The sequence below is a fragment of the Bos javanicus genome, chromosome 14 (assembly GCF_032452875.1).
Source record: "Bos javanicus breed banteng chromosome 14, ARS-OSU_banteng_1.0, whole genome shotgun sequence".
NCBI classification, from domain to species: domain Eukaryota; kingdom Metazoa; phylum Chordata; class Mammalia; order Artiodactyla; family Bovidae; genus Bos; species Bos javanicus.
In genome coordinates this window covers 31,547,706-31,574,543 of record NC_083881.1, presented here as the reverse complement: position 1 = coordinate 31,574,543, position 26,838 = coordinate 31,547,706, and the positions used below count along the sequence as shown (strand labels likewise).

The 26,838-nt window shown below is 36.5% G+C and overlaps 1 protein-coding gene across 3 annotated transcripts in view; it reads left to right on the top strand.

Moving 5' to 3' along the window:
* The window catches only part of ARFGEF1 (ADP ribosylation factor guanine nucleotide exchange factor 1), a 135,786-nt gene that overhangs the window by 37,643 nt on the left and 71,305 nt on the right, over nt 1-26,838 (top strand). For 2 of the 3 annotated variants that reach the window (XM_061438897.1, XM_061438900.1), the window contains exons 2-6: nt 15,151-15,181; nt 15,697-15,853; nt 17,050-17,196; nt 18,737-18,916; nt 23,566-23,842. In XM_061438897.1, the coding sequence (XP_061294881.1) occupies nt 15,151-15,181; nt 15,697-15,853; nt 17,050-17,196; nt 18,737-18,916; nt 23,566-23,842 (792 nt within the window). The remainder of the gene's footprint in view (nt 1-15,150; nt 15,182-15,696; nt 15,854-17,049; nt 17,197-18,736; nt 18,917-23,565; nt 23,843-26,838) is intronic. The other variant, XM_061438899.1, reaches the window with a different exon arrangement.

Sequence of the window (26,838 nt, the reverse complement as noted above, 5' to 3'; positions counted from 1 at the left end):
CCATATATATTATACTTTAATAAAAAGATTACTCTAAAAATATTCTACAGTATAGTGTTAACTAGATTTATATCTATATTGTGGGATCATGGTTGGTGTTTTTTTTCTTCTTTATACTTTCCTATATTTTCCAGATTTTTTGAACTGATCATGGTTACTTTTAAAATTATGTTTTATTTATTTATTTTTTATTTTATTTATTTTTTTAAATTTTATTTTATTTTTAAACTTTACATAATTGTATTAGTTTTGCCAAATATCAAAATGAATCCACCACAGGTATACATGTGTTCCCCATCCTGAACCCTCCTCCCTCCTCCCTCCCCATACCATCCCTCTGGGTCGTCCCAGTGCACTAGCCCCAAGCATCCAGTATCGTGCATCGAACCTGGACTGGCAACTCGTTTCTTACATGATATTTTACATGTTACAATGTCATTCTCCCAAATCTTCCCACCCTCTCCCTCTCCCACAGAGTCCATAAGACTGTTCTATACATCAGTGTCTCTTTTGCTGTCTCGTACACAGGGTTATTGTTACCATCTTTCTAAATTCCATATATATGCGTTAGAATACTGTATTTATGTTTTTCCTTCTGGCTTACTTCACTCTGTATAATAGGCTCCAGTTTCATCCATCTCATTAGAACCGATTCAAATGTATTCTTTTTAATGGCTGAGTAATACTCCATTGTGTATATGTACCACAGCTTTCTTATCCATTCATCTGCTGATGGACATCTAGGTTGCTTCCATGTCTTGGCTATTATAAACAGTGCTGCAATGAACATTGGGGTACACGTGTCTCTTTCCCTTCTGGTTTCCTCAGTGTGTATGCCCAGCAGTGGGGTTGCTGGATCATAAGGCAGTTCTATTTCCAGTTTTTTAAGGAATCTCCACACTGTTCTCCATAGTGGCTGTACTAGTTTGCATTCCCACCAACAGTGTAAGAGGGTTCCCTTTTCTCCACACCCTCTCCAGCATTTATTATTTGTAGACTTTTGGATCGCAGCCATTCTGACTGGTGTGAAATGGTACCTCATAGTGGTTTTGATTTGCATTTCTCTGATAATGAGTGATGTTGAGCATCTTTTCATGTGTTTGTTAGCCATCTGTATGTCTTTTTTGGAGAAATGTCTATTTAGTTCTTTGCCCATTTTTTGATTGGGTCGTTTATTTTTCTGGAGTTGAGCTGTAGGAGTTGCTTGTATATTTCTGAGATTAGTTGTTTGTCGGTTGCTTCATTTGCTATTATTTTCTCCCATTCTGAAGGCTGTCTTTTCACCTTGCTAATAGTTTCCTTTGATGTGCAGAAGCTTTTGAGGTTAATTAGGTCCCATTTATTTATTTTTGTTTTTATTTCCAATATTCTGGGAGGTGGGTCATAGAGGATCCTGCTGTGATGTATGTCGGAGAGTGTTTTGCCTATGTTCTCCTCTAGGAGTTTTATAGTTTCTGGTCTTACGTTTAGATCTTTAATCCATTTTGAGTTTATTTTTGTGTATGGTGTTAGAAAGTGGTCCAGTTTCATTCTTTTACAAGTGGTTGACCAGATTTCCCAGCACCACTTGTTAAAGAGATTGTCTTTAATCCATTGTATATTCTTGCCTCCTTTGTCGAAGATAAGGTGTCCATATGTGCGTGGATTTATCTCTGGGCTTTCTATTTTATTCCATTGATCAATATTTCTGTCTTTGTGCCAGTACCATACTGTCTTGATAACTGTGGCTTTGTAGTAGAGCCTGAAGTCAGGTAGGTTGATTCCTCCAGTTCCATTCTTCTTTCTCAAGATCGCTTTGGCTATTCGAGGTTTTTTGTATTTCCATACAAATTGTGAAATTATTTGTTCTAGCTCTGTGAAGAATACTATTGGTAAATAGGGACCAAAAGAAAGCAGGAGTAGCAATACTCATATCAGATAAAATAGACTTTAAAACAAAGGCTGTGAAAAGAGACAAAGAAGGTCACTACATAATGATCAAAGGATCAATCCAAGAAGAAGATATAACAATTATAAATATATATGCACCCAACACGGGAGCACCACAGTACGTAAGACAAATGCTAACAAGTATGAAAGGAGAAATTAACAATAACACAATAATAGTGGGAGACTTTAATACCCCACTTACACCTATGGATAGATCAACTAAACAGAAAATTAACAAGGAAACACAAACTTTAAACGATACAATAGACCAGTTAGACCTAATTGATATCTATAGGTCATTTCATCCCAAAACAATGAATTTCACCTTTTTCTCAAGCGCACATGGAACCTTCTCCAGGATAGATCACATCCTGGGCCATAAAGCTAGCCTTGGTAAATTCAAAAAATAGAAATCATTCCAAGCATTTTTTCTGACCACAATGCAGTAAGATTAGATCTCAATTACAGGAGAAAAACTATTAAAAATTCCAACATATGGAGGCTGAACAACACGCTGCTGAATAACCAACAAATCACAGAAGAAATCAAAAAAGAAATCAAAATTTGCATAGAAACGAATGAAAATGAAAACACAACAACCCAAAACCTGTGGGACACGGTAAAAGCAGTCCTAAGGGGAAAGTTCATAGCAATACAGGCACACCTCAAGAAACAAGAAAAAAGTCAAATAAATAACCTAACTCTACACCTAAAGCAACTAGAAAAGGAAGAAATGAAGAACCCCAGGGTTAGTAGAAGGAAAGAAATCTTAAAAATTAGAGCAGAAATAAATGCAAAAGAAACAAAAGAGACCATAGCAAAAATCAACAAAACCAAAAGCTGGTTCTTTGAAAGGATAAATAAAATTGACAAACCATTAGCCAGACTCATCAAGAAACAAAGGGAGAAAAATCAAATCAACAAAATTAGAAACGAAAATGGAGAGATCACAACAGACAACACAGAAATACAAAGGATCATAAGAGAGTACTATCAACAATTATATGCCAATAAAATGGACAACGTGGAAGAAATGGACAAATTCTTAGAAAAGTACAACTTTCCAAAACTGGACCAGGAAGAAATAGAAAATCTTAACAGACCCATCACAAGCATGGAAATTGAAACTGTAATCAAAAATCTTCCAGCAAACAAAAGCCCAGGTCCAGACGGCTTCACAGCTGAATTCTACCAAAAATTTAGAGAAGAGCTAACACCTATCCTACTCAAACTCTTCCAGAAAATTGCAGAGGAAGGTAAACTTCCAAACTCATTCTATGAGGCCACCATCACCCTAATACCAAAACCTGACAAAGATCCCACAAAAAAAGAAAACTACAGGCCAATATCACTGATGAACATAGATGCAAAAATCCTTAACAAAATTCTAGCAATCAGAATCCAACAACACATTAAAAAGATCATACACCATGATCAAGTGGGCTTTATCCCAGGGATGCAAGGATTCTTCAATATCCGCAAATCAATCAATGTAATACACCACATTAACAAATTGAAAAATAAAAACCATATGATTATCTCAATAGATGCAGAGAAAGCCTTTGACAAAATTCAACATCCATTTATGATAAAAACTCTCCAGAAAGCAGGAATAGAAGGAACATACCTCAACATAATAAAAGCTATATATGACAAACCCACTGCAAACATTATCCTCAATGGTGAAAAATTGAAAGCATTTCCTCTAAAGTCAGGAACAAGACAAGGGTGCCCACTTTCACCATTACTATTCAACATAGTTTTGGAAGTTTTGGCCACAGCAATCAGAGCAGAAAAAGAAATAAAAGGAATCCAAATTGGAAAAGAAGAAGTAAAACTCTCACTATTTGCAGATGACATGATCCTCTACATAGAAAACCCTAAAGAGTCCACCAGAAAATTACTAGAAATAATCAATGACTACAGTAAAGTTGCAGGATATAAAATCAACACACAGAAATCCCTTGCATTCCTATACACTAATAATGAGAAAACAGAAAGAGAAATTAAGGAAACAATTCCATTCACCATTGCAACAGAAAGAATAAAATACTTAGGAATATATCTACCTAAAGAAACTAAAGACCTATATTTAGAAAACTATAAAACACTGGTGAAAGAAATCAAAGAGGACACTAATAGATGGAGAAATATACCATGTTCATGGATTGGAAGAATCAATATAGTGAAAATGAGTATACTACCCAAAGCAATTTATAGATTAAAATTATGTTTTAAAAGACATTTTAAAGGTAACTTCATACTGAAGTGTTTATAGATTAAATGGTATGCCTGGAATTTGTGTACCATTGAACTGAACTCATTGGGGAGGGGAGCATGAAGTGGGTGGAGGGTATAAATGGAGTATGGTCATTGTTGAAGGTAGATAATGGGACATGGGGATTCAGTATATTATCCTCTACTGTCAAATGTGTTTGGAATTTTCAGTAATAATTTTTTTTTAATTGTTAAAATGAAAGAGTACACTGTGAAATGGGAGACTTAAAAGGGACTCAAGAATAAGATGATTTTCTTTTTTCCAAGAAAAGCAATTTGTTTTATCTCAAAGTTGCTCTGTGACATGTGGGATCTTCCCTGATCAGGGATCAAACCCATGTCTCCTGCACTAGCATGTGGATTTGTTACCGCTGAGTCACCAGGAAAGCCCCAATCCACTCTTTTTTACATTTTTTTCCCATTTAGGTCATTACAGAGAATTGAGTTACAGTTACCTGTGCTAGGTCCTGACTAGCTATTTTATATGTAATAAAGGACCATAACTTTCTTCAGTTCTCTAAAGGCTAAGAGAGGTGAGGAAACTGCAGAAGAAAAGGTTGACGCTGGCAAAGATTGGTTCATGAGGGTTAAGAAAAGAAGCTGTCCCTAGAACATGAAAGGGCAAGGAGAAGCAGGAAGTGCTGCTGTAGAAGCTGCAGAAGTTTCCAGAAGATCTAGCTAAGATCACTAATGAGGGTGGCTGCCCTAAAAAGCAACTTTTCAGTATCAGTGAAACAGCCTTGTATTTCAGTATCAATGAAACAGCGAAACCATAACCACTGGATCACCAGGGGATTCCCCCAAAGTATTTTTTAATTAGAGTATGGACATGTTTTTAAGGCATAACGCTATTATGGCACACTTAATAGATAAAGTGTATAAACATAACTTTTATAGGCCCTGGGATGCCATCTAGGACTTTCATAGCTAGAGAGGAGAAGTCAGTGCCTGGTTTCAAGGCATTGAAAGACAGGCTGACTCTCTAGTTAGGGGCTAATTAATGCAGCTGGTGACTTTAAGTTGAAGCCAGTGTTTATTTGCCATTATGAAAGCCCTAAGCACCCTTAAGAATCATGCTAAGACTCTTCTGCCTGTGCTCGGTCAATGCAGCAACAAAGCCTGGGTGATAGCATATCTGTTTACAGCAGGGTTACTGAATATTTTAAGCCCACTGTTGAGACCTACTGGTTAGACAAAAGATTCCTTTCAAAGTATTTCTATTCACTGACAGTATTCCTGGTCACCAAAGAGCTCTGTTGCAGATGTACAACGAGATTCATGTTTTCATGCCTGTTAATAACACATTATCCATTCTGCAGCCCACAGATCAAGAAGTAATTTCCACTTTCAAGTCTTATTAATGAAGAAATATATTTTGTAAGGCTATACCTGCCATAATAGTGATTCCTTTGATGTTTCTGGGCAGAGTAAATGAAAACCTCTGGAAATGGTCCACTATTCTAAATGCCATTAACATTTGATTCATGGGAGCAGATCAAATACCAACATTAACAGGAGATTGGAAGAAGTTGATTTCAACCCTCATGAGTGACTTTAAGGAGTTTGAGGGTTCATTGGAGGAAGTAACTGCAGATGTGGTAGAAATAGCAAGAGTAGTAGAATTAAAAATGGAGCATGAAGATGTGACTGAATTGCTGCAGTCTGTGATAAAGCTTTAACAGATGAGCTGCTTTTTATGGATGAGCAAAAGAAAGTAGTTTGTTTAGGTGTAATCTATTCCTGGTGAAGATGCTGTGAAGATTATTGGAATGACAACAAAGGATTTAGAATATAACATAAATTTCGTTGATTTTGAATCTGCAGCAGCAGATTTTGAGAGGATTGACTCCAATTTTGAAAGTTCTGCTGTGGGTAAAACACTGTAAAATAGCATTGCATGCTACAGAGAAACTGTTCCTGAAAGGAACAGTCAGTTGATGTGGCAGACTTCATTGATGTCTTATTTTAAGAAATTGCCATAGCAACCCCCACCCTCATCAGTCAGCAGCCATCAACTCCAAGGCAAGACCCTCCACAAGGTGAAGGTTTGAATGATTGATAGTATTTTTTAGCAATAAAATATTTTTTGTCTTGTTTTGGGAGGGGCGGCGCCACACCACCTGGCTTTCAGGATCTTAGTTCCCAGACCAGGGATGGAACCTGTGCCTGTGCATTGAAAGCACGAAACCATAACCACTGGATCACCAGGGGATTCCCTCAAAGTATTTTTTAATTAGAGTATGGGCATGTTTTTAAGGCATAATGCTATTATGGCACACTGAATAGATTGCAGTATAGTAAAAACATAACTTTTATAGGCCCTGGAAACCAAACATTTGTGTGCCTTTATTGTGATACTTGCTGTTTTGCAGTGGTCTGGGACTGAACCCTCCAGGATCTCTGAGATATGCTTGTATACATTTATGAAATGCTTTCATAAAATCAAGCTTGGGTGGTTGCCTGCTGCTGCTGCTAAGTCACTTCAGTCGTGTCCGACTCTATGTGACCCCGTAGACGGCAGCCCACCAGGCTCCCCCATCCCTGGGATTCTTCAAGCAAGAACACTGGAGTGGGTTGCCATGTCCTTCTCCAGTGCATGAAAGTGGAAAGTGAAAAGTGAAAGTGAAGTCTCTCAGTCGTGTCCGACTCTTAGCGACCCCATGGACTGCAGCCAACCAGGCTCCTCCGTCCATGGGATTTTCCCGGCAAGAGGACTGGAGTGGGCTGCCATTGCCTTCTCCGTCACACTTCCTAGATGCTCCTAGATGCTCATATTCTTATGAGTGGTTGTTTAGTTGCTAAGTCGTGTCCAACACTTTTGTGACCCCACGGACCGTAGCCCGTCAGGCTCCTCTGTCCATGGGATATCCAATGCAAGAATACTAGAGTGCATTTCCATTTCCACTAGAGTGCACTTCCCCAGGGTATCTTCCTAACCCAGGGATCAAACCCCTGTCTCCTGCATTGGCAGGCAGATTCTTTACTGCTGAGCCACTGGGGAAGCCCCATTCTTACGAGATAGAAATCTAAATATTATTTTGCCTGTTTGAAAAGTCTATAAACTCAAGTTTAGAAAGGTCATACAGTGGCAGACCTGGGGTTTGACTCTCAATCTTTTGGGGCTTCTAACCCATTTCTTGCTACTGTATTTTGCTTATGCAGCCAAGTTGAAATAGAACTCAAGGCCCTGACTTACACAAGTGCAGTATTCTTTCCATGATCCCATAGGTGTGGCTTCTGCATATCTTCCTTTGAGCAGAATCTATGAAATGTCGATTGTTTATTTACCAGTAGGGATGTTAACACTGAGAACAATAACTGTTCTTGTTGATTTTCACTGTAGCCACTGCAAGTTGTTGATCAAAGATGGCCGCTGCATTCCTTTCTGTCCAAATATTTAGTTCTGTTAAAGGACCATGTTCATAATTCATGATTTCACTAAGAGTTTATTTTGTCTTAGTTTTCTTTAAATTTGGCTTACCTATATTTATGCCTTTAGTGTCATTAGACAGGCACTTGATCTGAATTCTATTGAGATTTTTTATTTTGTATTTTATGCATGAAGCCTGGAAATGGAAAGAATTATTGAGTTGAAATATTTACTATTCAAATTACATTTCTAATTTTGATTTTCAAAATATGATTTTTTTTCTATTTCTGAATTAACAGGCGCACAGTGTTTTTTGTTTTGTTAGAACTTGTATGGGCACATTGAAAAATTATAAAAATAGTATTGTTCTAAAGTTAATATTCTTTTTAAATTAATATGTCATTGAAATTTAGTCCTTTGATTTAGGCTTATTCCATAGCAAAGTCATACTTAAATCATTCTAAATCCTTCTTGTCATCTTGGGTAAGTCACTTCAGGTTTTTTATTCAGGTTATTTAATCTGTAAAATGGACATGTTGGCAGTACTGTCTGCTGTTCTAAGAATTAATATGTATGTAGAACTTGGTAAATTGTAACATGCTACACAAATACAAGATATTTTTGTTGTTTATTAGACTTGTTTGTATTTGTGTGATTTTGGTGAGCTAATCAATTTTCATTATCTTAGAAGACATTTCTCATTAATCTCGGTTTTATTGATGTACCACACATTGAAGAAACAGTTTCAGTCTATTAGAATTTTTCATTCCTAGTTTTAGGTTATTTACCATGGAAAATTTACTTAAGTACATTAGAGAAGTTAAATTTCAGTAGTATGCCATGTCTGCAGGGAATGTTCCAAAATCCCCAGTGGATGCTTGGAACAGTGGGTAGCTATTAAACCATCTGTATACTGTGTTTTTACCTAAACATATATACCTATGATACAGTTTAAGTACAGTAAATTATGAACAATTAACGTAGAACAATTAAAGCAATACAGGTAATAAGATTAGTAAATATGGTCTCTTTCTCTAAATATATCTTGTGAAAATTTAATGCCTTTTCCATCTTAACTAAGCACTTAACACACTATGGCTGTAACTTTTGCAGTTTGAGGTGTGACAGCAAAATTAACACAAATTTCTTTTTCTTTCTTCACAATTTTGTGTGTAGAAGGTTCGTTTTTACCAAATATCGTAGCAACCTCAGCCTTCAGGTTTTTTTCTTTCCTTATTACGTCAAGAATTTACACCTTTTCACTTAAAGAAAGCACGTTTAGTTATGTGCACGTGTGCTCAGCTGTGTCCTACTCTTTGTGACCCCATGGACTATAGCCCGCCCGGTTCTTCTGTCCATGGGATTTCTCGGGAGAGATTACTGGGTTGCCATTTCCTCCTCCAGGGGATCTTCCCAATGTAGGAACCGAACCCACATCTCTTGCTTCTAGGGATCAAACCTATGTCCCTTACATCTCCTGCGTTGGGAAGATGGGAAGCCCAAAAGAAAGCACTTTAAGTGAAGCTAAAACTATTCTTTACCAGCATCACTGCTCTTGCACTTTGGGGCCATTTTTCCGTCACATACGGGTTACTTGAACACAGCACTGTGATACCATCTGTGACTGTTGATCCTGATAACCAAGAGCGATAATAAGTCAGAGCAGGAAACTCTGAAGAGATGGATGGTTCATGCCCTTAATGGGACCAAACAGGACCAAATGGTGTGGGTTAGCACAGGATTTCATCACACCGCTCCGCATGTCATGCAGTTTAAAACTTCTGTTTATATCTGGAATTTTCCATTTAATATTTTCAGACTGCAATTGACTGTGGGTAATTGAAATTTCAGAAAGGGAACCATGAAAGGGGGTCTACTGTATATGCAATCTTTGGCTAGAAATCAGGGTCTAAATTTAAAAGTTGTATAGTGCCTTTCTGTTACAAGTAATGAACAATCTTTTCAAACGTTAACTTTGGGAATTGTAAGTTTGAGTGATCGTAGGCTGACTATCGGAGAAGGCAGTGGCAACCCACTCCAGTACTCTTGCCTGGAAAATCCCATGGACGGAGGAGCCTGGTGGGCTGCAGTCCATGGGGTCGCTAGAGTCGGACACGACTGAGAGACTTCACTTTCACTTTTCACTTTCATGCCTTGGAGAAGGAAATGGCAACCCACTCCAGTGTTCTTGCCTGGAGAATCCCAGGGACGGGGAAGTCTGGTGGGCTGCCCGTCTATGGGGTCGCAGAGTTGGACACGACTGAAGCGACTTAGCAGCAGCAGCAGGCTGACTGTGGCTCTTGTGTCCAGTTTTCATTTAAGTGGGAGCATCCCGTCTCTCCCCCTTAGGTGGCTTCTCCTGTTTTTTGGTGGCAATTTCACTTTGCACCTTTATTCTGAAAATTCCACCAGTATTCAACCCATTGAGGACAGTTAGAATGTTTGCAGTCAGAATTTTGCCCTTCTTTTTGACACATCCTCCAGAACCATATTGGGCTTCCCAGGTAGCTCAGTGGGTCAAGAATCCTCCTGTCAATGCAGGAGACATGTGTTTGATCTCTGGGTCAGGAAGATCCCCTGGGGAAGGAAATGACAACCCACTCCAGTATTCTTGCCTGAAGAATTCCATGGACAGGGGAGCCTGGCAGGCTGTAATCACTGGGGTCACAGAAGAGCAGGACTCGACTTAGCGACTAAACACACATGCACACTGGAGCAATAGTATTAAATGGGGCTCTGCTGGCTTTCCGTGGAGAGGGCAGGATGAATGAAAATCTGTTCTTCTCCCTTCATATTTCAGAAAATAGCCACTCCTATCTAGTTCTGACTGTGATACAAAAACATATATTTGGGATTCAGCAGGAAATTTGGTAGTATAAAGGACTGCTCAGTTTGGTTTATGGTGCTTGTTTCCTTTTATAGAAGACTGCAAGGTAAATTTTAGCTTAGCTCAGGGCAAAATGATTACACATACATAATCAGTAAACTTTCTAAGCTGTGTAAGAGTACTTAAATTATTGCATTGATAGCTGTGTCAGTTTTTATTGTAAGCTATGGTGATTGATAAAATCTTACAGTATAAGATCTTTCTGCTGCTTTTAGATTGGAAGGAAGATGGTGGTGAGAGTAGTAGTGTAAGAAAAAGTTATCTTTCTGTTTTCTGGGTGCTAAAAAGAAACTTCAACTGGTCTTTTGTGTTAAATTACTTTGTACTTCATAGCTATCAATTATTTATATATGATTTAGTCATAATTTTGTAAATGAATTTTGCAGAGGACCTCCAAGTCCTGAGGAGGCTGCTAAATCTATTACAAGGGTAGAAGTCCAGGCTGCATTTTTATACCTGTTAACCACCTGGACTCCAGTTGCTCAGAATCCACTGGAACTTTCCACATTCCTGGCAGGTTTTCTTTTTGTGTGTGTGTGCTCCTCAGTTAGCTGTTTCTCCCATTTGCCAAAGTTATTTCAAATCCCAGTCTCCTCCCGCCTCCTTATCCCTTTCTAAGGAGGCCCAGTTACCTATTGCTGTATGATAAACCAGTCCAAGACTTAGTGGTGTGACTCAACAACCATTTGATTATGCTGAGAGTCTCTGTGTTCCAGGAATTCAGGTGAGCCATGTTGCTGCTCCACAGCATTGGGAGTCTCAGGTGAGAAGACACAAATGCTGGGGGAGACATGAATGACAGAGAACTGGAATCCTCGGGAGGCTTCTTCACTCAGCGTGTCTGGTGCCTGGGCTGTGATGACTTGAAAGCTGGGCTCAACTGGTGTTGTTGACTGAACAACTTACATACAGCTTCCCGGTGGCTTGGACTTCCCACATCAGGGCCTTTGTGTTCCATGAGTGGGTGTCTGGAGACCCAGCATTCCAGGAGAATTGGTCAGGAGCTGCTTGGCCTTTTCTGACCTGAATCTTGGTGGTGGTCCCTGTCACTTCCACTGTATGCTATTGGTTAGGAATGAATTTCCGAGGCCAGCCATATGTAAGAAGGATGAAATTAGACTGTCTTCTCTTGGTGAGGTGTGCAAGGTCACTTTGCAGAAGGGCATGTGGGGGTGGAAAATAAAATAGTGACTATTTTTGAAAATACAGTCTTTCACGTTGTCTCTTGATCTTCAAATTCATATACCTGAGTGCCCGCTGAATACTGCCACTTGAACATCCCCATTGCTTAAAACAAGATACGACCAAAATTTTCCTCCTCTTCTCCCGTGCACCTTCACCCCAACTACTGCACAGGGAGAAAACTGTTTGGTGTCTAAATTAGTGGTACCTTTATTATCCAGTTAGGCAAGCCCCATCTTCTCTTCTTGCTCCTTCTCCTCCTAGATAAATGAGATTGTTTCATTGTTTTTCCTCCCACGATGTCCATGGAATCACATTTACTCATCCCTGGTGTCACAGCTTTTGTTCAAGCCATTATCTCTCTCTTCCGTAAATACTGTAACATTCTATTTAATGCCTGTATTTTTGTTTAATCCTTAACTATTTGAAATGTGATGCTAAAGTCATAGGATTGGCTTTGAAGAAGTAAACCTAACAGAATATATATACTTTGTTATTTTTCAAAGTGATCCCTTATATTTACGCAGTATTTTAGAAATGTTTTGTTTAAAATTGCTTACATGTATAGTCGTCTTTAGTCATTGTTGATCCAAATTACTGCTTTTAATTAATCCTATATCATCTTTATAGTCTGGGTTACAGACTTCTTTCAGAATCTAATGAGAGTTACATACTTTTTCTAAAACACTGCTTGCAAACTGACAATTTGCCATGGTTTGCAGAAGCACTGAAGTTAAGAACTTTTGTTTTGAGGTCACATACCATTCTTCATGCTTGGCTCCAAACCACTTGTGGTTAATTGGTGGTTAGAATTTGATTCCTTTTCTAGAGATTTTTTCCTTCTATGAGATTATTCATTTAAAAGAAGGAAGCAGGCAGGAAAGAACTGCAGGCAATGAATTCCACAAATATTTTTGAATACTGGCAGTATTATGATAATCGAAGCATAACCTCCCACAGTTACTGCTCTGAAGGAGACAGTACATTGGACGTGTAAGTTTTAATATGTTTATTACAAACTCTTCATTTGGCTTTGTCTTTCCTTAGATTGGGAGCTTCCCTGGTGGCTCAGATCGTAAAAAGTGTCTGCTTGCAATGCGGGAGATCCGGGTTTGATCCCTGAGTCGGGAAGATCCCCTGGAGAAGGAAATGGCAACCCACTCCAGTACTCTTGCCTGGAAAATCCCATGTATGGAGGAGCCTTGTAGGCTACAGTCCATGGGGTTGCAAAGAGTTGGACAAGATTGAACAACTTCATTTTCACTTTTCCTTAGATTGGGGCTTCCCTTGTGGCTCAGCTGGTAAAAAATCCACCTGCAATGTGGGAGACCCGGGTTCAACCCCTGGTTTGCGAATAACAGCTGGAGAAGGGAAAAGCTACCCACTCCAGTATTCTGGCCTAGAGAACTTCATGGACTGTATAGTCCATGGGATCACAAAGAGTCAAACACAACTGAGCAACTTTCACTTCACTTCCTTAAATTATCAATTTGCTTTGAGTGAGTAAGTGCTGTTGCTCTGTAAGCAGTAAGACAGTGATGTCATGAGAAGTGAAGTGATGTCATGAGAGGTAGATGTAAATCACATGTATCATACATATGCATTTTAATAGAATTTCTTGAAATCTGTATAAATGTCATTTTGAAGTTTATATTGTACTGTCAGTGGGGGAAAAGAAAACTGCTCAGCAAGTTGATGAAAATCATATTATGAGACAGAATATTGAATATACTTGGGGAACCAGGTACATAACTTGCATGTGATCAGCTGTTTTTTTGTTTTTTTTTTTAATAAATCATTCTTTCCTGCTCATTAAACAAGTCCTGTGCCTTATTAACTGTTCTGGTAATTTAATATACTTTGTTTGCAGTAACTTAATGTACCCGAAAGGAGTAAAACTTGTGTTTCTTTTAAAATACTTTAAAATCTATACTTTTTATGCTAATTTACACTGACCTATTTCCTCCAATTTTTAACCTTTTCCTTCTATATATAATATGGTGGTTGTTTCTAAGGTTTTAGAAACATTGTATAAAAATGGTTGTGAAAGGATAGGGCAAGTTAATGGCTAGAGAGACAATGATTCCTGAAAGAATTTCAGTAATAAAGTGTTATGACTACATATTTAAAACAAACAAATCCAGCGTCTGGTTTTTGTCTTATTTCAGCTCAAGAGTGAGGACTTTTATTATCACGTCTGGTATTGTCTAGTTGCATCGTCTAGTGTTTCCAGAGCAATGTCAGAACTATTTTGCTGTTTGTGATCATCCTTGTAATGAGTCTGACTTTAATGGGAAAATGTTTCACAGTTAATTACCAAGTGGTTTTGAATTTGAGTATACTATTTCTTAATTTGATACTTTAGAATTTTGTTTCTTCTGGGTTTTTTTCCTTTAATAATTGAGAATTAATTAGTTTACAGTTGAGACTTGAACAGTGCAGATTTGAACTGCGTGAGTTCACATGTACATGGATATTTTTCAGTAGTAAATACTACAGTAGCACACAGTCCTTGGTAGGTTGAATCATGGATACAGAGGAACAGCAGAAGTGGAGGGCTGACTATAATTTAGCCTTCACCTTGTTCAAGGGTCAACTATACTTCTCGATTCTACTGTTGAAGGCCAACCTGAAGCAAACTCTCTTCAAGCCCTGATTCGTCAGAGAAGCAGTTTCCTTGAATGAGGTGTTACTAGGCATTTATTACAAGTTAAGAAATATGTTAGTCCATGTGAAACGTAATAGTGCTTATCCCATAATAAATACTCAATAACTATAGTTATTATTAATGGTATATTTGAATGCTTTTCTTACAAATTTCCTACAGGTTTAATCAATTAACCAGATTCCTCAATTATTAAATTTAAGGTTATTCTGTGACAGGTACAATTCCTCAAATTTACCTCATCTCTTATGGATATAAACAGCAAAAGGGGAAATTTCCCATTAAATTGGGCATGTGTATGTTATAGTGCCTTGTATAGTCGTAAGTAGAAAAATTGGTTAAATATCAACACATCTGTACATGATCAAGAATTTATAGCCCTGGCCTGATAATCGCCTTGAGATAATCCCAAGGGGGTATCTTGAGTTATTTTCCTCACCCACATGTGCCTTATATTTTGTCATTTAAATACAGTATACATATTATTCTGTTCTTAATATTAATGCCTCTGGTTAATGCAAATACTAACTTGACCCTCCTCCCCCAAGAAAAAACTACTTTGAGAAAAGGAAATGCTTTGAAAATTAGTAATCTGTAATTTGTACCTATTCTTGTGGTTGTTAATGTATGTTCTTCATAAGTCTTATAGAATTACATTATTTGTGTAAATTAATACATTTGGCAGCAACAGAGTTTTAATACCTAATTTTTTTTGAAATTGTATTCTTCCTGACATCTTGTAGAAGTTATAAATTAAAGCCTGTAATCAAATTAGTTAATGATCTTTCTCTTGTCAAGTTTTCTAATGTACACTTCTTTTCTTCCCCTGCCCCCAACCAGAGGAAATAAAAGCGGAAACTGAAAAGCAGAGGTTTGTGGGTTTTTTTTTCCTTCAGTAAAAATAATTTGCAAACTTATTAGTCTTGGCAAAATAATAATGTAATCATCTCTGTTTGGATGTGGCAGATTTTCTGTATGTGATCTTTATAATAAAATCAATTTTTAAAAAATGATTTTGAGAAATACTATAAACATAAATACAAAAAGATTTTATAAATAAGGGTATTTCTGAAATACCGTAAGATATGCTTTGTCTTTCCTTAAAGACTGATTCATGTTTAGAAAGATTACTAAATATTTAGTAACCTATATAATTTAAAAATTAATTGTTTAATTAAATAATTTTCTTGAGTTTAGTTATAGCTTTGATGACTAGCTTATGACCTGTAGCAAATCACTTAACTTCTCTGGGCTTTGGTTTCCTCATGAAATACGAGAAAATGAAGATTGGTTTAGCACAGTGCCTTTTAGAACTGGAATTAGAGTGAGAATATCATCAAGATGATGAATATGATATTCTAATCAAACTCTTCATTTTTCCTTTAGTCCTCCTCACGGAGAAGCAAAAGCTGGATCAAGCACCCTTCCACCAGTGAAATCAAAGACAAATTTTATTGAAGCAGACAAGTACTTCCTCCCCTTTGAATTGGCATGCCAGTCCAAATGTCCCCGCATAGTCAGTACATCTCTAGATTGTTTACAGGTATGTATAAAATGGCACTATGTAAAAACCCTCCAATTTGAATGTATTCCTATATATTACAGTTGATGAATAGCTCAGGCATTTTATGTGAAAGCCTTGATTATTCTTTTTGTGGTAAGAAACTAAATGGTTTCTTACACTCAAAGAAACAGTAGTTGCAAAAAGATGTTTCTAGGTTAAAGGTAATACAAATCATTAGTTAGCTTAGTGAGAGGCAGTGTTTTCTAAGGTTATTAATAATGAAAGTTAACCTGCTGGTGATTTTGCATATTTCATTATTTGCAGTGATTTTACTAGATGCTTGCTGTTTTATGTAAAGCAGTAGGTTAATATTAACAGTTCAATATTTATACTTACTACAAAACTTTAGCACTGACCTTTATTTATATCAGAAAATTCTTTTCTGTCTTCCTATTTTACTTAACACACACAAACATGCGTGTGTGCACGTGTGTATGCAGATTCTCTTAGATATTTGTGAGACAAACCTCCAGAGAGAGAGTCCTTCTCTTTTCAGGTATTTTCACTGTTTGGGGATTATACCTTTTAAACTAACAGTTGAGTGGAAAAGATCATATCCATATGATTTGTTGTTAAGATAGGTTAAGGATAAGTTCATTTGATTTGTGGCCTTGTTTTCTCTGAAAAATTAAAATTATAATATCTAAGGCCTTTCTTCCAGGGTTGTAATGGTAATGATACATGAACAAATCTGTGATACATTGTGGCCAGTGTGTGGAAATTGGGTTTCAGCATATTCACAGATCCAATTTGGAAACAGATTTGGGTCGTTTGAGCGTGTTAAGATAGCTTTCACAAAAGCAGTATCAGTAATGTTTGGATAGAAGGCAGTGAGTTGTTACAACTCATCAGAGACAAGTTCTAAGGCCTGCCTTTGTCAAAGTATTGCCCGATGGTTTTGTTATCATTATTTTGCTGTTTTTGTGATTATTACAAGTGTAAATGATTTCACATGTTTATAGCTAATAAAGCTTTCTTCAGGAAAAGTTGGTATAGCCTTGACTTTTACTATATCTTAATATTTTTGTGTAAAAAGTTTAACATATAATCAATTTGTATATTATAATTTTAATGTGTATTTTATTAGTGTATATGTGTGTGTTTGTGTGTGTGTGTATATATATATATATACATATTAACTTAATCAGGGTCTTTATCTTCTTTCTTGGTTTCAGAAACTTATTGCTTATGGGCACTTGACTGGCAATGCTCCAGATAGTACAACACCAGGCAAAAAATTAATTGATAGAATTATTGAAACAATTTGTGGCTGTTTCCAAGGTCCTCAAACAGATGAAGGAGTTCAGTTACAAATAATAAAGGTAATTAATTATAAGAACTGAATTTGTTATTCATTATCTGTACTTTTTAAAATCAGAAGCCTTTTACCTTGACTTCCCTGGTGGCTCAGATGGTAAAGCATCTGCCTACAATGTGGGAGGCCCAAGTTTGATCCCTGGGTCGGGAAGATCCCCTGGAGAAGGGAATGGCAACCCACTCCAGTACTCTTACCTAGAAAATCCCGTGGACGGAGGAGCGCGGTAGGCTGCAGTCCATGGAGTCACAAAGAGTCGGACATGACTGAGCGACTTCGCATTCACTTTTACCTTGAGAGCATTGGGAAAAGTCATTTTTTGTGCTTTCCAGATAAGATAAAGTTCATTTGGGCTTTTTAGATTCTATTTCAGGGGACTTTATTATTAGATGCTGAGAGTTCACTAGGGGAAGACTCTTATTTTGAAGGTCCCAGTTTAGGCCCCCACAATCTTCCAGAGCTTTTCAGTTTCTGGCATGATCTATGTTTTGAGTTTTAGGGTCCCATGTGAAGGTCCCGTGACCCTTCTAGTTTCTTCTTCTCCTGTCATACCCCTTGTAGTCTGCTTTCTAGTCCCAGGCTTCACCATGTGAAACACTTGTGCACCAGTTTCCCTTTTTCCCTTGCACCTGTCAGTCTGCTGAACCTGCTCGGGTAATCCTGTCCTAGGTTTGTGCTCTGATACACCTGGATCATTAAACTCCTTTAAAGAAAAATCACTCATTTGTGTTTTCAGTCTGCTATGTAGATACTCAGTTTTTAATGTTACTGCTAATAGCAGTGGTGGTATGTTGATTTGTCAGCAAAATTCTCTTGTACTATTAGTACTTTAGTTTACATGTATAATGTGTTCCTTTACGTGTGGTTATCACCCCTCTGAGCTTTTCAGTCTCATAGCAGCATTCTCTTCATAAATCATAAAATATCTTGATTCTAAAAAAGCCACCCAGTCTGGCCTCTCATTTGCAGCTTCATGTCAGCTGTGGTTTGTTTAGTATGTGCTCAGTGCTGACCTACATGGCACTGAACAGCACGTTAATGGAAGGACAAAGATACGAGTCCTTGCTTTTGAGAAGTTGAGTAACATGTGACAGTACACATAAATTAAAGCTGTTTGTTTTATTGGAGGATTATTTTAAATGTTTTATTTTAAAGCAATTAAAACATTTATCTTCAACAATAACAACAGCACACTGAGTTCAGTCTAAAAGTTAGATCTCAGAAAAGTTTGAAAGTGAATAGGACACTATATATTCTGTAAAGTTGATGTTTAGCTCAACAGATACATCATATGAAGCATATATCTGTGCTATACTATGACAGTATTAATGTTGTGCATTTTAGTAGACTAAAATATTTCTGTTAAAATGACACAGTTGATGATATATTTAAGGTAGGTAGAAACTCTTGTATACTTTACCTTAGAGTGGTAATGGTGTCTGAAAGTTAATTCTGATACAAAAATAGCCATGTATTTTTGTGCTGAAACTCTGGATATGAAAAATTGCTTTATCTTAGTTTTCTTTTTCTTTTTTTTTTTTTTTAAGGCTTTACTAACTGCAGTAACATCTCAACACATAGAAATTCATGAAGGAACTGTACTGCAAGCTGTGAGAACATGTTACAATATATATCTAGCAAGCAAAAATCTCATCAATCAGACAACAGCCAAAGCTACTCTTACTCAGATGTTAAATGTTATCTTTGCACGCATGGAAAACCAAGCAGTAAGTATTAAAAAATGAGAGAGATGGTATAGAACACCACAGGCATCAACTATAGAAAAGATTTTGAAAAAATTATAATAAAATCTTTTGTGACTGTGCAGAAAATATCTTTGTTTACAGTTTTATGTACTGGAGATCTGTGGTATTTTGTTTTGACTGGCTTACTGACTTGTTTGGTTTTGGATTAAAATGTTTTGTGTTTTTTTCTCATCACAAATAGAATTTGAAAGATAGAGATTGATTGGCATCATCCTGATGGAAGTGTTTATGAATTGATATTTTTATTGCTCTCAAGCTTAGATCAGTGAATATAGTTAGAAGTTACCTAGTGTGATCTATTCTTATAGAAAATTATTCATTGAGCCTTTAAAAAGTGAAATAAATTTCTGTAGTAATGGAATATATTTGGGAAGGAAAGTAAGAGACCAGTAGCTAGAGAATCTTTTTTAATTGTTTAGGTCTTCATAATTGAAAACCAACTTCTGACTTTTTATTTTGAACTGATTTTAAACTTAAAAATTACAGAGGTATTTACAGAGATTCTCTTTATTCTGCTTTTCTTAATACCGGTATCTTGCATAATCATATTACAATGTTGGGAAACAGGAATTCACACTGGTATAATACTATTAAGTACAGTAACCCTGATTACTTGCTTAAAGTGGTATCTTCCAGGTTCCTGTACTGAAAATTTATTCTTTTACATTTAATAAATATCTTGGAGATTCTTTCACACTCCCCCACACCCAGTTTGAGTATCCCTCAGTAGATCTTGTTGGCAACTGTTATTACTGCAGTGTTATCCTGGTACAGGTTTTTGTTTCTCTCTCCTTATATATTTATTAACCAGAGTTAATTCTCCTTTTGTATTTTTTCATTCAGTTTTTAATTTCTATCAGTCCGTATTCACGGGTGTTTATTCTGTGGTTTCTAATCTAATTCTGTTATTATTTTGTTGCCCCAAATATTCCAGCTTTGGCCTTCTGTCCTTTTTGACAAGCCCATGTCCTTTTTTGAGTACTTCTGGAATCTCAGGATATTCCAGGCTCATTTTGAATTTTTTCTGCTTTACGTCTGGAGTAGTAGACACATAAACAGGGAGCCCTGGCTCCTTTGAATGGTAATAGGAACCAAAGTCTGAGTGCTAGGTGTGTTCATTGCAGCTGGGTTGTTATTGCTTCCCTCTCAGTGGATTGAACTAGGAAATATATGTGTGCATACTAACTACCCGCCCTTCCCTACCTCCCCCACATCTGTATGTGACTACCCATCCGTATATATTAAAACTTATGTGTTCATACTGATACTTCTGATTCCAATACCACAGGGTTCATTGCAGCCTCCTCTCTTTATTTGTGACTTCTTCTCTCTATACAGTGAGATAAAAGGCTTTCATTTTCTGTGATACATTATTTGTTCAGGCCTATTACATACATACGATAGTTTTTGAATTGCTGACTCATTCCACTGTGAGAAGCAAATTTACTGGGTACATTATAACATTTATATTTGTTTTTTTTTTTTTTTTTTTGTCTTCAGCCTTATAGTATCTATCCATTTAGAATGGTTCCCAGAGTTACTTAGGTTAGTTCTTCTCTTCTCCATACTCTTCAATGGGATAATGTTATTACTTTATAATACAGTTAAGTTCATTTATTACTGCCTGTTTTCCATTTCAATACCCCTCACGTTCTGGTTTAATTGCTTGCTTATTTTTTAAGTAAATTAAACCCTACCGTGCCTTAAGAGTTAGAGATCTACAAAAGGTATTCTCATTCTTATCATGCCAGTCCTCTCCCTCCTGCCTTTCCACCTCTTGTATGTAGCTCATCTCTATGGTTTTTGGTTTATCCTTCTGCATTTCTTGAGCACAAGAGAGCACATGTATGTATGGTTTCATATCACCTTTCTTACATGAAAGGTAGCATGCTGTATTAGTTATCTATCACTGCATAGCAGATCACCCCAAACTTCAGCTGCTTAAACCTCATAGTTTAGCTGCTCATCTCTTAAAGTTTCTGAGGGTCCAGAACCCGAGTGTCTTAGCTGGTGGCTGTGGCTTGGATTTCACAAGAGGTTGCAGTTAGTTGGCTGTGTGGATCACAGTATTAACTGGGGATGGGGTTATTTAAAGCCTTTACTGGGCTAGAGAATGAGAAGAAAGAGAAACAAGGCAGAAGCCATTATACATTGTCTGTCTCATGGTCTGAACTATCACCGAAACCACCCTGGCCTGGTGTGGGAGGAAACTCTACTGGGAAGAGAGGGTCGGAAATGGAGATGGTTGGTGGCCGTCCTAGGAAGACTGGCTTCCACACTGCTCTGGATACTCTTTCATACTTTACTTTTTTCAGGCAGCAGTATTTCCTGGAAAGCATTCCATGTCTGTCCTTAAAGAACTTCCTCATTCTTTTTGACAGATGGTATAGTACTCAAGGATGTACCATAGTCTATTCAGTCACTCTTCCTGTGTTTTAGATTATTAGCATTGGATTATTGCTCATATTTTACAACCACAAAAAATAGTTTTGCTGCTTTTTGAAGAACCACTACAATATTGTAAAGTAATTAGCCTCCAATTAAAATAAATAAATTTATATAAAAAAAAAGAATGAGACTAACTTTATCACTTTTTAATGACTCAATCAGCAGATTATGCTGTTTTCTCTTTATGTTCTTGGCACTGTTCTTGTTCTCAGTTATACAGTGCTGGACAAAACCAGCACTGAATGACCATTACTCTCAAAGATCTTAAAATCTGTGAAACATAGAGGGAAAAGTGAGTCTTAAATAATCACACAAATATATAACTGAATTATGATAAAGGCTATGAACATGTGTCAAGTCATGAAACATATTTACTTCTGTGCTATGGATAATTAGAGAAAAGTAGGAAAGGGAAGAGAGTGAAAATTAAAGGGGGGACAGAGTGATTTTCCACATATGCTAAAATATTCTAAGCTGGATATGTAATTCATTTATATATACTACTGATAACTTTTCCTCGCCTTTCCAAATAAAATCACTATAAAGTGTTCAGTTCTAAAATTTGAAAGGAGAAAATGCTAGTTTCTTTCTCTAGAGTGGTCGTCTTCAACTGGAGGTGCCCAAAGCCACATTTGAGACACTTGCTGGGGTGAGTCATGACCTGTCATGGACTGGGATGTTGCTAAACTCAGTTCAGTACAGCAGCCAGTGTCCACCCCATCCCAACCCCACTCACATATAACAAAGGATTATCTGATCCAAATGTCAGTAGTACTGATAGTGAGAAATCCTGCTCTAGAAAGTGTGAGAGTATATAGAAAATGTTTAAAGGTTATTTTCAGGAACGTTTCTAGAGTTTATACAAGTCTAGGATAAGTAGAAAAAAGCTAGAATTCAATACTGTTCTTGTCTGTAGTTCCAAAACATGTGCTTGCCCTACTAAACCATGGTACAAATTAGCTGAGGTTAGGCTGAGGGTGAAATTGGACTGCAGGTCATAGGTTCCTCGCTGTTAATTTGGAAATTGACTTTCTCATAAATGGGCTAAAGCTTTGGTTTGAGAAGTCTCTTCTGATTGTGTGTGCAACTCGTCATGCCCATCAGTTTCCTTATCTGTAAAACAAGGGAGTTAGATGATGTAGATTATAAGTCTCTTACTACCTTTTGAGCATTAAAATATTTTAATTCAACTTTATAAATTCATATAACTAATTCTGATATTTCCACATAAACTAGAATTTTTAATTTTTTAAATTAATTTTTATTGGAATATAGTTGCTTCACATGTTATGTTAATTTCTGCTGTACAACAAAGTGAATCAAAAAGAAAAAAAGAATATATATATATACACACACATATTCTCTCTTTTTTAGTTTTATGATACACATAACCTGGAATGTTACTAGGAGTATGAAATGTTCATATTTGACACTGTAAAGTATTTATCTTTGTGGAAATTAATTCTGTGAGAATGTTTCTTATTAGGTCATGAAGACCAAAAGAGATGTGTCTAAAAGCAATAAAGTGCTAAAAAATGAAACCCTGTGATCTTGATAATTACTGTGTTTAGCATCCTGTAAGGGAGCCAATTTTACATGTGGTATTATATACATAAAAACGACAGGTCTCCTAAAATAAAACTGGAACATTTATAGATAGTTTTTTCATTCTTTAAATGACTGATTGGTCAGAGGCATTTAAGTACTTACTGCCATTTTATTTATTCATTGTAATTTTATTATTTTTAATACATTTGACAAGGTGACAGAAGAACATACTACATAAAGGTATTCACTGAAAAGTTCCCTCCACTTTTCCTAACTTCTGTCCCCTATAGATAACCATTATTACTAGCTTCTTATATATATGTCTAGGTTTTGTTTCTGTATATATAAGTAAAAATGAATGTGTGTGTATTTTATTTCCCTGTCTACTTTTTTCCTCCCTTAGTGAAACTTTTATTTGCTTTTAGGTAAGTCTGCTTTTCTGTTGGCAACAATCTAGTTATCATCCTAAGGTTATTTTTTTTTAAATTGTTTTTTCTTTTAAGTAATACATTTACATCATTTAAACACCAAAAATACTGACAAGAGGACACAGTGAAAGACGTCCATCTCTGTTCTTATTGCCAAATACAGGAAATTATTTTCTTTCTTTGTAGTTGCAGGAAGCCAAACAAATGGAAAAAGAAAGGCATCGACAGCACCACCATCTGTTGCAGTCTCCAGTAAGCCATCATGAGCCTGAATCACCTCAACTCAGATACTTGCCACCTCAGACTGTTGATCACATACCCCAAGAACATGAAGGGGACCTTGATCCCCAGGCAAATGATGTGGATAAAAGCCTTCAGGATGATACAGAGCCTGAAAATGGATCTGATATTTCCAGTGCAGAAAATGAACAGACTGAAGCCGATCAGGCAACTGCAGCTGAAAGTAATCTTTTTGAGAAAGGGTTTGCGGGGGGGTCGGGGTGGGTGGCATGGAGTGTGTATTAAGGGAAGAATGTAGGAAGGCAATTCTGGTAAAGAAATGTGAAAAGAGTAATATGACCTAATGCATATCGGACACATTGTGGTAACTGTGGACTTCTTCCAGCCTAGTCGGTAAAGTTAATTTTACTTCAGCCCATACAACATCTATTAGTGATATTATGCATTCATTAGTATCTCACAAGCAGGATGATTTACAGATGGGTTTGGAGGAGATATGTTGCTAAAGAGGGTCATAAATGTCTGTGAGCATGTTATGTAGGCACTTCAGGTTTCTTAAAATTAGTTTATAGCAAACAGGAGACCTATTTATTTGTAAGGTTTTCTGGAATGTGACTGAGAATTTTAGGACATCATTTTAAATTCACAAAATACTGTTGTCAAAAGAGTACTGAAATTAAATATGAAAAGAAATCTTTTGAGTAACCACCTGACATATAAAAATACTTATTTTTAAATCCTGACATGTAATAGTCAATGATATTTAGATATTCTCTGGCAGTGTTTTTTCTAAGTATACTTATTTATAAGAAAAAGGTTACAAGATTACAAAAATTAAACTATATTTATTTATATTACAAATTTTCTCTAAAAATAATCACATGCAATCAGTTTTCCTCTCAAACATTGTTCTCAGCTTTAGCTATTCTATAAAATTGCCAGGCAGTGAGTTTCTTCCCTTCATCCCTCCTTAGCTTGGTGTCAAAAAATGATGGAAATTGTTACCTTTCCAATAGAGTTAGGATGGTTAGGGTTTAGTTACAGTTCATCTGAATTCTGTTTTTACTTGCCTTTGAGGAAAATCTTCTATAGTATATTTTCAGCTCTTGACTTTTTTAAACCACATCTTTTCTGTAACTGTGGCATGAACATTGGCAGTGGCGTGAATAAGTGGCTTTTTACTCTCTCGTGCTTTATTTAGTGTTTATTTTAAAAGGGACACTTTTGGTAAACCAAGCATTCTCAGTACTCATGCTAATAGTGAATCCACACTGCCTATAATATGATTTATGTTTTTCTAGTCTGCCCTTGATAAAATTTCCCCTTCTTTCACTGTAAGCTTATAAAGGGACTGATTCAAAGAGCTGATCTATAAGAAAGCTGCAACTTATTTATTCTTCTATTTCTTCATCCATGCATTCAGCACACATTGATTTCACATACTATGTCCCAGGCACTGTGCTAGGAACTGGAGTTAAAAAGCTGATAAAGGTGTAGCCATTGCTCTTAGGGTATCCATCATCTGCCTGGAAGGTCAGGCATGTATAAATGAGTTATACCCTGCAGGTGACATGCATGAGATAATTCTGTCGAGGAAAGTTAGGAGGTACTTTTGTAGAGAAAGTGATGTTTTAGCTGGATCTTGTTCAGGTAAAGGTAGGAGTTGACTGGCTAGAAAATTTAGGAAGTTTTCTAACGGAAAAAACAACATAGGCTGAGACCCAAGGAATGGAAGCACCTACTGTGTAGTAGACACCACTGTAGGTGCTTTCAGGATGCAGAGCTACAAATACAACATAATTCCTGCATCATATTGTGATTACTTTGAATTTAAAGGTGTTTTTCTCCCCATAGCTATATAAATGAAAATTTTGCCTGTGAGCCATTGGTTCAGAGTGCATGCTCTGGAGTGGGGTCACCTGCTTTGAATCACATCTCTGACACTTCCTGGCTATGTGACTTCGGCCATAACAGTTAACTTCTGCAATGGTTTCCCATGTGTAATAAATATTACTTTAATCTATTTCTGTCAAATGACTTAAAAGAGAATTGACTTCTGATTCACTAATCATTTTGTGCAAAATTTAGTGACTATATTTAGTTACATTGAAACTATTACTTTTTAGACTCTTGGTAATAATTTTAGCCAAGTAGAGTGCAGAAACACACACCTTAAGAGTGATGGAAAGATTATCTCTCAAGACATTTATGTTTTTACTCCACGGAAGAATCTAAATGCTGTTGTATTGAATTTTTTGTAAAGTTATTGACTTGACATGCTTATTTATCAAATTTCTTCTGTGACATTCAGTATTTTGCAGAATGCAGCAAACAGTAGATTAGGAGCAGTGAACAGTAGGAAGAACGGACTTCTGGAAGCCAGAGTTATAAGTAGTGGTTCTTTATCGTAGGGTGAGTGGAGATCAGGGAATGTAGACAGTAGCACTGTCGGCTCGCATGCGGTCTGAGGCCATTTGGTATAGGGCAGTGGCTCCCAGAACAGGATCCCAGTTCCCAAAGCATCATAAAGTGCTGGTTGAGCCTTCCGGAGATATTTTCAGCATTTCAGAAAACCCAGTGGAAATCCTATTTTTATCTGCAATAGTCTTTACAGGCTCACCAGTTATATCAAGTTTTATTAGTTTCTTGTGTGTTCAGAATTTCTGATTGGCAGTTATATCTGTTTTCAATTACTGTTAAATTGAGGGATGAATTCTTTTTTACTTATTAAATTTAGTATTAATAAAACTAAATTGGATATGTGGAGTCTGTTGGGGAAGAAATAGTAAGGAAGGGCCCAGATAGCCTTGTCTCTGTTTCTTCAGTGACCTTGTTACATTAGAGCACAGTAATAAGCTTGTTGTTATTGGTGGGCCTCATTAATCAAAACAAGATTTAATTACATTTAATATTATTTGATTAGCATGTGGGACATGTTAGAAATGTTTCCTTCAGAATACTTTAAAATTTTTTTATTTTTAAAGGATTATGTAATCTATAGGATTAATCTAAAGGATTAATCTTCTAGAAAACTTGAAGTTGAATAATTAATATTAATAGCTTGTCAAATGAATCATTTTTGAAGTTGACTTGAAATTATAAAACATTTAAAAATATGGTTTGGTTAAAATATTGAAGATTTAAAGAATAATTGCATCTACTTTCATATATCTATTTGATTTTTTCTTTTATTCTTAATTTCTTAGATTTTTTCCATTA